At 42.3% G+C, this 12603-nt stretch overlaps 1 protein-coding gene across 11 annotated transcripts in view; it reads left to right on the forward strand.

Moving 5' to 3' along the window:
• TRPM3 (transient receptor potential cation channel subfamily M member 3) overlaps positions 1–12603 on the forward strand; it is a 487173-nt gene that overhangs the window by 258671 nt on the left and 215899 nt on the right. For all 11 annotated transcript variants that reach the window (XM_059411872.1, XM_059411874.1, XM_059411873.1 and 8 more), the window contains exon 6: positions 8604–8775. In XM_059411872.1, the coding sequence (XP_059267855.1) occupies positions 8604–8775 (172 nt within the window). The remainder of the gene's footprint in view (positions 1–8603; positions 8776–12603) is intronic.

The following is a 12603-nucleotide window of genomic DNA, read 5'->3' on the forward strand; positions in this document are numbered from 1 at the left end:
CCAAATCTAGACGAACAAAATACATGCCAAATTAAAAATCCAGACATGATCATAAGAAAAAACACTTTTCATTTTCACTTGAGGATGAAAATTGTATTTGGGAAGCTTTCCAACCCATGAGCTTATGTGGTTATTAAATTATCATGACAGTCAGTGATATCTTACATTTTCCCCTAAACCATAGATTTATTCTCAGAATTTTATAACCTTTAAGAGTTCTTATATTTAATTGGAAAGTATTCTTTCAATGCCATCTTTATATTTGAAGCCATGAAAAAATCAAGTTTAATAACACACCAGATTGATAATTCTCATATCATTATCAACTCAGTGTATTTGTCACCTATTTCTAAAGCAGGCCAAATATGACTTCATCCTGTAAGCTCAGAAAGCTTCCCTGTAATGGTTCTCGCGTGGACTTTAGTGGACTTCCGTGTCTAGGTGATATAAGATGTTTCCAGAGGACATGAGAGGAGAAATTCAAAGATAAGGAAACTCACCCAAGTCTCTAACAGTCATACAAGAGCCAACTCTAGCTAACCCTAGACCACATTCCAATCCTGGGCTGCATTTGGTGACGTAGGGAATGCAGTTTCAGTGAAGATAGTATTGAGTTTGGATTTGGATATGTTGATTTCAAAGTTGCTTTGAGAGGTGTGTATCAAGTGTCCAGCAGGACACTAAGTTTTTGAGGTAGAGTTTCAGGAATAAGATCTGGCTATATATTCAGACTCGAGGGACCTCTGCATATAGATGACAGTGAAAGCCATTGTGGTGGATAGGATCACGAAGGGAATGTGTGTGGAGTGAGGGATCCTCACAACTACACCTGGATCCTGATGGTATCCAATATTTAATGGTTAAGCAGAGGAAAAAACAGCCTGCAGAGAAGACCAAAAAAGGGCCAAGAGGTAGAAAAAAATCAGAGAATGTTGTGGAAACCAAGGGAACAGGTGCTTCAGAAGGATGGAATGAAGGGCAGTGCCCAGTACAACAGAGAGACAGAGGAGGAGGAGGACTTGGCCGCGTTCGTTCTGTTTATCAAGCCAGTGTTGTCATCACGAGTCAGAACAGTCTCAGAATGATGAAGGGGCAGATCACAAGGGGTTGAAAAGGGAGAAGTGAAAAAGTAGAGATCCCAGTAGAAACCAGCCTTTTAGAAGTTTGGCTGTGATAAGAAGTGAGTAGCTGAAGGGGGCTGTAATTCGCGGGATTTTTCTTCAAGAAGGGAGGGACTTGAGTTTGCTTCTGTGTTGATGTTAGGGGAGAAAACAGGGATAGGGAGAATAGAATTGATGAAATAAGTCCTAGGGTGGCCCTGAGGAGATGGGGTCCAGATCTAGATCTAAAGGGGAGAGGAACCATCTGTATCCTCACAACTGAAGGAGAAGAGGAAAGAGTATGTCTGCAGAGGATTGATGGCAGGATATTGAAGTTTCAGCCTGGAGGTTTTATTATTATCCTAATAATAATAAGTAACAACACCAATAATCATAATGGCACCACTTTCTTTGAGCTTAGTGCATCTCAGCACACATCACAAGTGGTCCCTTAACGCCCGCAACGGCATTCAGAAGTTGTTTTTAATATCTCTGTCATCCTTCCATGTCTCTGATGATAAAATTAAACACAAAAAGATTAAGTAACTTGCCCAGTGTTACATGACTAATAAGTCATATGGCTGGGATTTCAGCCTATACCATCCAGCTCCCAAGACCGCATCCTTACCTATGATGTGATATGACTTCTCCATAATCATAGCAGCGATCATCTATCTGAGTTCATATGTGCATTGGGCCATGCATTTTATATCTCATCTAATGTTTACAGTACTCTGATTAATCATTATTAATCAATTATTAATTGACATATGGAGATGTTGAATCACAGAGGACAGCCTGCTTTGGTTCACCCGACTGGCAGGTGTGTAGGTGTAGGTACGGGAGTCAGACCATCTGCCCACTGAGGAGGCTGGGGTGAGGCATCAGATGGCCACCGTCTTCCACTTCCACATTGGGAGTGGAAGACGGTGGCCATAGCCCCAGCAGAAAACAGGAGCCAGAGCTGACTGGAGCCCAGGGAGGAGGCAGGGAGGCACTAGAGGGCACAAAATTACGATGCACCAGCGAATCCAGAACAGAGGGGAGAGAACACATTTTGAAGCCTCAAGATAGCAATAATACGCTATTGTGTTGTCTACTGCTGTGTAACAAATTACCCCCAAATTTAATGGCTTGACACAACACTGATTGTGTCACAGTTTCTGTGGGTCAGAAATTTATTAGTAGCTTATCTGTGTGGTGCTGGCTTGGGTCTCTCTTAAGGTCACAGTCAAGATATCGGTTGGGGCTGCATCATCTAAAGGATCGAATGGGGATGCGGTACCTTCTAAGATGACTCACGCACATGGCTGTGGGTAGGAGTTCCTCCCCATGTGGACGTCTCCAGAAGGCTGCTTTATTATGGCAGCTGGCTTCCCCCAGAGTAAGTGATCCAAGAGAGCTAAAAGGAACCCTTTCATGACCTAGTTTTTTGCAAGTCGACACACCATCACTTCTGTTTTATTCTATTTCTTCGAAGTGAGTCACTGACAACTGCAGACTGGATGGGAATATTTTCAAAGAATTTTTTAACATATTTTAAAACCACCCCACGGACACATGGTGGTTTCTTAAGCAAGTAACCCGTTTTAGAACTTAAGGGCCTTTTTCCACTCTAAGCAGGCCCTTAACCTGGTCGGTCCGTGGCTTCCCTCAGGACAGGCCAAAGGGAGGTAGGCCAGAAATGAGGACGATGTAACCCCCGGCGAGCCCATGATTTGAGGGACACGTTTTCAGAATGCTGCAGAAAGACACAATTGTTCCACCTGTGGATTTTAGCCATGGATTTTAGGCACCTGGGCACTCTCTGGGACAGATGTCTGGGTTTGCTGGGTTTTTGCTTGGATTGCTGGGCAGAAAGGCAGCATCTGGGTTTCATATGACCCTACTTTATACCTAGACTTGCAGCCGAGCTGGCTGGATGGGTACCAACCAGCCCAGTATCCCTGCTAACACAGGCCTCACTAGGCTTATGAGGACACACGGTGTCTTTCTCTATTTTTTTTTTTTCATCTCCTCCTCTCAGTCCCTATGTTCCTCGTTCTCAAACAGAGAGTGCTGCCCACGTCTCGGCAATATCCCCTCATCTCTCCCAGAAAGCAGGCCTGATCCTACGAGAACCTTGCCCGTCCCTTTTGTGTCTCTTTCTGCAAAGCACAAACCCCATCTTGCCGCCCACTGCCGCCTCTCCTGACTTCTGCATACTCTACAGTTCTAGATGACTCATCTGGAAATAATCTGATCAGCTGTCACAAGGATTTCAGTGCTCAGCTGAGCCACTGGCAAAAATGTCCAGCAGCAAAACCAACCATAATATCCTTTATGAATTTAAAATCAGGCTGGCTCCTCCATCTTCCCTCTAAATGGCTCCTGGCCTGTATAGGAATTTAAGATCTATGTGCTGTGTAGATTTAGAGGAAAGAGTGTTTGTGGGACGCGTTTGCCCAAAAGACTTCACTTCTCTGAGCATCTGTAGTTTTGCCTATATGGTAAGCACAGAATGGGTTAATCCATGGAAAAGTTGTATCATAGTGGCTGGCATAGAATAAGTGATCAGTAAATCCTCATTTTCTTCCTGCCTAAATTAAAATTATAGTGCTATTATGAGGGAACAAATGCTTCGGTGTTCTGCCTGCCTGTTACTTGCCATGGGCATGTTGATATGTACCTCACCGGGTCATAAGTTCAGGGATTGCCAAAGGCCTGCGATGGATGACTCAAGAACCCATTTGAGCTCAATTCAATTCTGTTCAGGAAAGGAGTTTCAGATGAGCCAACTGCCCTTGCACTGTAGAAAGCACTAGAAAGGGGAAGGAGACCCCAGGACAGGAGTGACCCACCTCTGTGTCCTTTTTCTGTGCTACCTTGGAAGAAGCAAATGTACTTTTCAACATGGGCTGTTCAGACTCAATCTTAGAGGTAGAAAGTCCTTAGAAACCACAGACAAGTGGTTTCAATGTAATTTGAACATTCAGTGAAAAACATTACCTAGGTGCAAAGTTGTATGTCTCCTCAAGCCAGCACAGTACTTACCAGGAACATTTCCTCAAGGCATTCTTAATGTATGAATACAGGAAGAAAGGAATGAGTTGAAAGACTTGCCCAAAGTCAAAAATGAGTAGCTGGAGGAACTAGAATGCCCCTTCCCCATTTCCTGACTGCCCACTAAGTACTCCTGAATGAGACCAGAACATGTGTGAAAGTAGCTAGGAATACTCAAGCGGGTGTCTTAGATCAGCTCCCAAACGATCCAGTGAAGTCTCCCCGTGGGTAAGAAATGTAGCAAACGGACATCAGCACATAAAAAATATTCAGATTTTCCATGGTGTCTCTGGATGGGTCACCTCCCGGCAACTGTAATGACCCTAAAAGTACATTACATCAAGAGCTTTCACCTTCATTAATCTCTCTCCTTTTTTTTTTTAAAGATTTTTATTCATTTTAGAGAGAGAGTGGGTGGGGGGCAGCGGGAGAGGGAGAGAAGTAGACTCCCTACTGATTGCAGAGCCCGACTTGGGACTTGATCCCCCAACCCCTGAGATCATGACCTGAGCCAAAACCAAGAGTCCGCTGCTTACCTGACAGATCCATCCAGGTACCCCCACCTTCATTAGTTTCTTAAACATTAATTTAGATTTCATTGCTTCTTTGTTTCAGAGTCAAGATATGCAGAGGCCTTGGAACCAGGATTTAACCAGTCAGCCAGTACAAAGTGGTGTAGATGTATTAAAGAGTGCAGAATTCTTCCATCTCGCCTTGAGGGACAAGAAAGGGGCAAAAATATTATTACTTAGAGGTATACTGGCCCATGATACCCAAAGAATACAAAGTATCTAAAATCTGCTTCTAAGCAGATTTCCCATCTAGGTATATATAATTCTGTATATACCAATAATGAAGGCCTTTCAGATGCCATTCAGCCTTCATCAACCCGGATTCTACATCTGAAATATGAACATGGAAAATTATTTGAGTGATTCTCTTCTTAATTCCCTCAAAGATAGTGTATAAGCTGGACGATCTTTTATTCTTAGGGGAATCATCCATTATGTATAAGCATTAGGATTTGATGCTCTCAAAAAACAGTGGCTGAGAGATGTGTTAGAGCCATCTAACACGTCTACAAGTCCAGAACGTGTCACACTTGTTCTTGCTGTGGGCTCATGTGTGTGCACACACACACACACACACACACTTCCCAAAAGTGCTTTTTTATGAGCTCTTAATAATGCAAGTAGATGCATTACCTCCAAAATTTGTCAGAGGGAAGAATTCATTTGTATTCATGTGACACAAAGGCATGACTTTTTTTTTCCCCCGATTTGAGAAGCAACAGGAAGATATGCAAATTGTAACTCAAACAAGAATAGACTGCTGGTATGTTTGTTATGAAGAATATTAACAGGATTTTGCAGGCAAGTAGACCAACATGCATTCCTCTTGAAGCACTTGGGGAGCTCTTTCCAACTTTGTAGCTAATCCACCAATAATTCCAGAGCCTCGCCTTCTTAAATGGCCCGTGAGAGGTGACAGAGTAAAAACACGTCACGTGGTGTGTTTTGCCAACTGATTGCTAATTTTTTTTCTTTACTTAAAAAGATTGATTCAGATCTCTTGTGGAAAACAAAAGTCTGTGATTTGTCTGTCGTCATATCATTTTGGTCACTAGCTTGCAGTGGGAAAATCAGTTTGTAGTTGGTAGAGTAAAGCCAAGCTCGAGAAGGAATTCCCATTTGTAGATTGCCTGCTAGGAACCAGGCAAAGCGCCCGGTACTTTGCACCTATAATCTCATCTAACCCGCGAAGTTAAGTGGTGTTCTCACTTCCCTTTTACAGATGAAAAATGTGAGCCTCAGATTTATACAGCAGCTGGCAGAACTCATGGGATTCGGACAGATTTCCATGGCTTGTATGACCAGGATTCTCAAGGATATGGCAGAAATCTTCCTCCAATGATGATAGCAAAATAAATTAGGGCATTTTACTTACTTTCCAGTTGTTTATCCCCTGTTACACAGCAGACGAAATCTCTGCCAAAATAGGACCACCTGTAACTTACCTTCATATGAGATCAAACAAAACGGGGAGCAGTAAGATGAAGAAATTAAAATTCATGTGTGCTACTGTAAACTTGACCCTCTTGCCATGACTGATCCAAAGGAACAGTATTTCCAAAGAGCTGGTTTCATGTATCACAAGAAAAGAAGGTCCAAACTCAGAAGATTGATGCCCCACTGTCCTTAGAATCCTGTGGGTGAGGAAACATAGAGAATATAGTTAGATGATTTAATGCAGTTCTGTTATTCTCAGATTGTGGTAAGTATGTCAGTTGGCCCAGAATTATTTTCACAACCTTCTTCATTTGAAAATTTCGTGTTCACTGATGGGTCTTTAACTCTGTTCCCAGGAATTAAAAAGTGTGTTCTCATGTCTCACCTAGAACAAGTGTCTGGGATTCACTATGACACACTGTTTAACCTCTAGAAAATCCACTGTCCCCTGCCTCTCAAAGAAATAATTTGGGTCCTCTCCTCCTTGGCATGGAGACTTGGGGACCCGCTCAGAAAATAGTGAAGAGTAACTAAAGCATTTTCTTTTGTCCAAAAGCACAATGCAGAGGCTCTTAAAGGATAGGAGAAAGTCCTTCTGCTAAGCCTCTTTTCTTTCAGCAAGGCATTAATATTTATTAACTTGCACTTTGCTATAGAATGAATGTTTTATAATCAAAAATGAGTAACAACAAAATGGGAATTTCAGCCACAGGCGACCCACTCTTCCAGTGATAAAGAACTTGGGATGGAGTTAGCAAACCACTGTCTCTGTATTTTGGAGGACTCTCGTGCACTCATCTAGAAAAAGCAGTAATTGAATACCGCTCCATTACTGGAAAATATCCAATCCATTACTGGAAACAATAATCGGAAAGTTACGAGCTTCCTTTATCGCTGAGAGTCAACTAAAATGAGGCTATGAATTAATGTTGTATTAATGCTACATTAACAAATAAGACATACATGAAAAGGAATGAAGGCTTTACACATTTTAAATTTAGATTAGATCAACTCCCAAGCAATTCAGAAAAGAGAGGGTCCTTTTTTTTTTTTTTTAAATTTTAAACAAAAACATGCCTGTCTCAAGTTTTCATGTTCATTCATTCACTATGTATTGAGTAGATTCTGTGTGCCAGGCACATAGAAGTAAATTTTGAAATCAGAATCAAGATCTAAAAAAAAAAAAATGACTTTTATGAGATCTCTGCTATTAAAGACTACCCTTACTAAATCACTTTGTAATTTCTTTAGCAAACTATTCAATCTTACTACAGCTTTTCGTGAGTGAGTTATTACTGAAAATGAATGAGAGCATCTCAACACCATAATGAATGTACACATCACACAAAGGCACGGAAATAAAAACCCAGTATCATGTATTTATGTTCTGTCAATTCTGATGATTCAGTATAAGGCTAACCATACCAAGCCTTGTAACAATGAGCTTGTTGAACTTTCCTTTTCATGGTCTTGAGTGGAATCTCTACCTAAATATTTTAGGAGTAGATTTCCAAAACATCATCTTGTTTCCATCATGTCTAAGCAGTGTGGGCAGGGGAACAAGCAAAGATTTTGGAATCAGACCCAGAGGTCAGTTCTGGTTTGTGCATAAGAAACTCTTGAAAAACCCATTTTACCTCCAGTGCCATTTCTCCATCTCTGAGATAAACATGAGAGCACCCACCTTGTAGGATTGTTGCAAGGAATATAGGTAATGTCTATAAAGCAACTAGAACTGGCAACCCAAACTCACAATCGATTTTGCTTTTCTTTTGATATAAAAAACTGAAAGACTTACTCTGTTTGGGATAGTATAATTCACCACAAAATGAAAATAACACAACAACAAACAAAGACAGAGATGAATATTTTGATTCACGCTCATTTCACAAGACACGTATTTGACATTCAGTATTTCCACTTAAATAAGGTGTCTAATAAGATCAAGGTTGATTTTTCGAATTAACAGACCTTCAGATGACTGAATGAAAAAAATCTGCCTGGCCCCACTCCCAACCGAACCCTACTCCAGAACCATGATGGCTCTGCCTTGCCCATTGGAGTATGGACATCGTGGAGAAGAGAAAGACAAAACAAAACGAGTAAATGTTAAAATTACTTGTGGTTCATCAGCAAATGAAAAGATCGACCTCACAATGACACAATCCTTCACATGCCAGTTTTTGAGTATGGTGAGAGCACAAACTAGCTTCTGTATCAAACTCAGCATATAAACATGTTATTCCTTAAGTATAATCTTGCTGTGACTGGGGGAACTTTGACCATAAAACTTGCTACCCACAGTGGTGTTAGGAAGAGGATATAAACTGTTTTCACTGTACCAAAGAACTGATTTATCCTTCTCTCTCTGTTTCCTCTCTGGCTGGTTCTCCTTTTCATATTTTGCTCGCTCTTTCTCTGACTGCCACCTCTTCCTTTTGAAATCCTGCAGGTTGTCCGGCCATATCAGACCATGTCCAACCCCATGAGCAAGCTCACTGTTCTCAACAGCATGCATTCCCACTTCATCCTGGCCGACAACGGGACCACCGGGAAATACGGAGCTGAGGTCAAGCTGCGGCGACAACTGGAAAAGCACATTTCTCTCCAGAAGATAAACACAAGTAAGTGGGCAGCTCTTCCCACTGCTGGGCCTCATGGAAAGCCGGTGGAAAGTAACCACAAGTGTACCATGTGGCAATATTACAAGAACTTGAGCAAGTGACAAAGAGGGACCATTATGTGTCTGCGGGGCCAGTGGTTAGAACCCGAGGAGGTTATCCGGGGGCAGAGGACTGGACGTGAAAGACAAGGGATTATGTAATTAGTGGATTAGCACTCATTTGTCATTGTCTCATCTAGGGTATATGCATGCAGATACACTTTTCTTTCCAGACTTTTCCTACATCCTCTACACAGTACTCTAGGAGGAAAGGCACCCTAGAGAAATTGTTTCCATTTGTCTTTTTTTGTTGTTGTTGGCCAGAAATTACACATATATATGATATATATTATATTATAATATGTTATATTATAATATATAATAATATATTTATTTATAAATATATTTATATATTATTATATTATATGTGATCATAATATATATCATATATATTATATATAATATATTTTATATATTCATATATATTATATATATTTTATATATTTATATAAAATATATATAAAATATATGAATATATATAATATATTATATATAAAATATATTATATATAATATATATGATATATATACATATATAGATATGTATATCTATATCCACACTATATATATATCGTATTATAAATCTGCCTATGCTTAGGAATTTCAAGACAACTGGCATTCTCTAAACAAAAGTACTCTGTGTACCCATTTTCATAAACTTTGATTCTGTGTTTTAATTCTGTGTTATTTATTCATTGTCTTTAAATATATATGTTTAGATTTATGTGCATGTTTATGCACACTACATAATCCGTATCTGTGGTGGGTTTACTTAAATTACCTCTAAAGTACTCGTGCATTCTATGCTGTATTTAGTGTGCCCACAGTGAACTGTGAAAAGGTAACACTGTGAAAACAGCAGTGCTCCCCAAATCACTACATAGCTTGTGTGTAAATGTAGCAGAGGTAGAAAAGTCATCTACCATGTCTCCTCACAATATTTTAATTTGTTTCCACAAAGCAAACGTTGAGGAGGATTCATGGCAAGCTCAGACTTTAGGGGTAATTGTTTGTCTCATCAGGGCAACTTGGACCTAATTGATCCAACTTTCAAAGCCTGCAGTTCTAAATAACAAACAATTCTCTTTGGCGGGATAAGTTTCCAGACGCTCAGTGTGCTGTGATTCAGCCTGTCTGAATGGTTGCCCCCTGGTCTTTTCTCTGTATCTGTCTGGGGGGCAGGGGGTGGTTTCCTTGCCAGAACCACGTTCCTTCCAGAACTGGAATGTTTGCCCTGTCAGATCACACCTTCTCTCTCTTACACATGTTGCCGTCCCAACGCTTAGGAGCTACTCCTGTTTTGTCTTTTTCACAGGGGTGTCTAGAATAGTACCCTTTGTTCTAGGCCTGAAGTCCAGCTTGTATTAGGAAACTGTCTTCTATCCTAGAATCCCCAGCTGTCTTTGGAAAGAGAAAACAGGATTATCCTAAGCTAGATGTCTTTTGGGGGGGGGGCGGGAATAGAAGAGACTAGAAAATCGATCCAGAAATTGGCAGAGATCAAGTGTAACAAAGCACTCTAACCAACGGGTAGTAGGTTTTGTAGTACTGAAGTTGAATCGTATTACAGTAGTAGATAGAAAAGGCCAATGTTATTTTATGAGTGATATCTCCTTAGATTTTGACTTCTTATACACCATCAGGTTGAGAATGAGAACCTCAATGGGAGTGACCTGAAAGACACAGAATTTTAATTTTATGGACTTGGAGCAGTTTGAGAGTCTCTGGCCTGCTTCTCTGACCTTGTGCCTCAGCTCTGCAGCTGTGCATGCTTCTCCCCTATTTTACCCTAGACCCTTGACTGGGTCCCCACTCGTCAATGTTTCCATGTGCTGCTACCTGCCTTGGTAAGCTAGTGAAGGTCCACGGTCTCTCTGAATGGTGTGAGGCGTGTGCAGGGGGTCCTGGCTCTGAAGAGGCTCCCTTACAGTGACCTGGCCACAATGAGGTGCAAAGCCCAGAAACATGGTGTCAAAGAGCAGACAAAGAGCAAATTCTGGGTCAGATTCAGGGTTCCGATGAGGCAAAACCTGTCCAGACCAGGAAGCCTGTCATGGGGTCGGGCACCAGTGGCAGCTGGGCCGGTTAGTCAGTGGTGAGGAGGAGAACTAGGTACATGGTGGTGTAAGTTATACACCCAGCTCGGGGGTGCTGGGGGCGGGGACAAACCTGCCAAGTTCTGTCTGCCAAGCTCCGTGCCTTACAGGCTGCCCGAGGAAGGGGTGCTGTTTTCCTAACTGGTCATCTTAGAGGGAACATCTTTTTATAATTTATCTTCCTGATGAGGGGGTGGGGGTACCTTTCTGGTAAAGCTCCTAGAGGCGCTCTCCATGTGAGTAGCCTACGGGGGGGACCTGAAGAGGCTCCCTTACAGTGACCTGGCCACAATGAGGTGCAAAGCCCAGAAACATGGTGTCAAAGAGCAGACCAAGGCGGGTCAGGACGTCAGGGATGCTGGAAGAGCCAGGACCCCCTGCACACGCCTCACACCATTCAGAGAGACCGTGGACCTTCACTAGCTTACCAAGGCAGGTAGCAGCACATGGAAACATTGACGAGTGGGGACCCAGTCAAGGGTCTAGGGTAAAATAGGGGAGAAGCATGCACAGCTGCAGAGCTGAGGCACAAGGTCAGAGAAGCAGGCCAGAGACTCTCAAACTGCTCCAAGTCCATAAGTAGGATTAGGTCTGAAGTAAGGGGTGAGCCCCCCGAGTGGGTTAGGTGATGGGAGCTGGAATGAGGGTGGGGGCAGGGGAGCCACATGGTCATTGGATGTATTGTAATTTATAAGCATAACTTTCCTCCCTGCTTTGAGATACTTACTTGAGGATTTTCAGAAACCCATAGGTTCCCATTGAATAAAAATAATTACATGGGAAGCGGAGGTTAAAGACCCCCAGAGGAGGTCTCTGGGGTCAGAGGAGGTAGAAAGGCTCAGGGTCTCAGTTTGCCCACAAACTATAGTGAGAGACACCGGGAGTTAGCTTTCACACCAGTTCTGTCCCTGAGCTGAATCTGAGAGGGTCATCACCTCGTGCCAGGTGCCTGGGGCTGTCTCTGATTTGTCACTAAATGTCCCCTGCTGAATACCCTCAGCATGTTTCTCATTCAAGTGCCTTTCCTCCTCATCACTTGGGGGTGACCTGCCTACCACAGTGGCCTTTCAACAAGTCTGTTTCTGACTTAAGTGACATAATCTTCTGAAGGATATTTTCCTTAAATATTAAGTGAGTCTTGCTCGGGAGAACTTTCAACCCTCTCTCATCTAAATGACACTCGTTGATGATAATGTGTCGCAAACACCAGTCCCTTCCATCTGTCTCGGCACCCCGAGCCTCCATTATCTCTTCTCTTCCCCGCCCTCCACTCATTCCTGGTGTCAGCGGTCCCTTCTGAAGTATTGTCACCGGTTCCTGAAGGTCTTTGTTTTTAAAGGAGAACCCTTTGGTTGGACATGAGCAGTGACCTGCTTTGGAACACTTTTCCACCGGCCACTTGCTAAACTTCAAATTTCATGTGCACAGCCTTTTAGGATCCAGATAGTTCTTGAACTCCCGTTACAGACCGATCATGGCTGAGGTCTGGGAAAGCAGCTGTCGACAGTTCATTGAGTTTAACTGCAGAGGGGTTGAGTAATAGGTTAAATAAGGAAACAAATAAATACGTGATGTCTGGTAGTAAAAAGAACTGTTAAGAAAAAGAGAGCAGAGGAAGGTATAGGACCGGACCTG

Source organism: Mustela nigripes, chromosome 9 (assembly GCF_022355385.1).
Source record: "Mustela nigripes isolate SB6536 chromosome 9, MUSNIG.SB6536, whole genome shotgun sequence".
Classification (NCBI taxonomy): Eukaryota; Metazoa; Chordata; class Mammalia; order Carnivora; family Mustelidae; genus Mustela; species Mustela nigripes.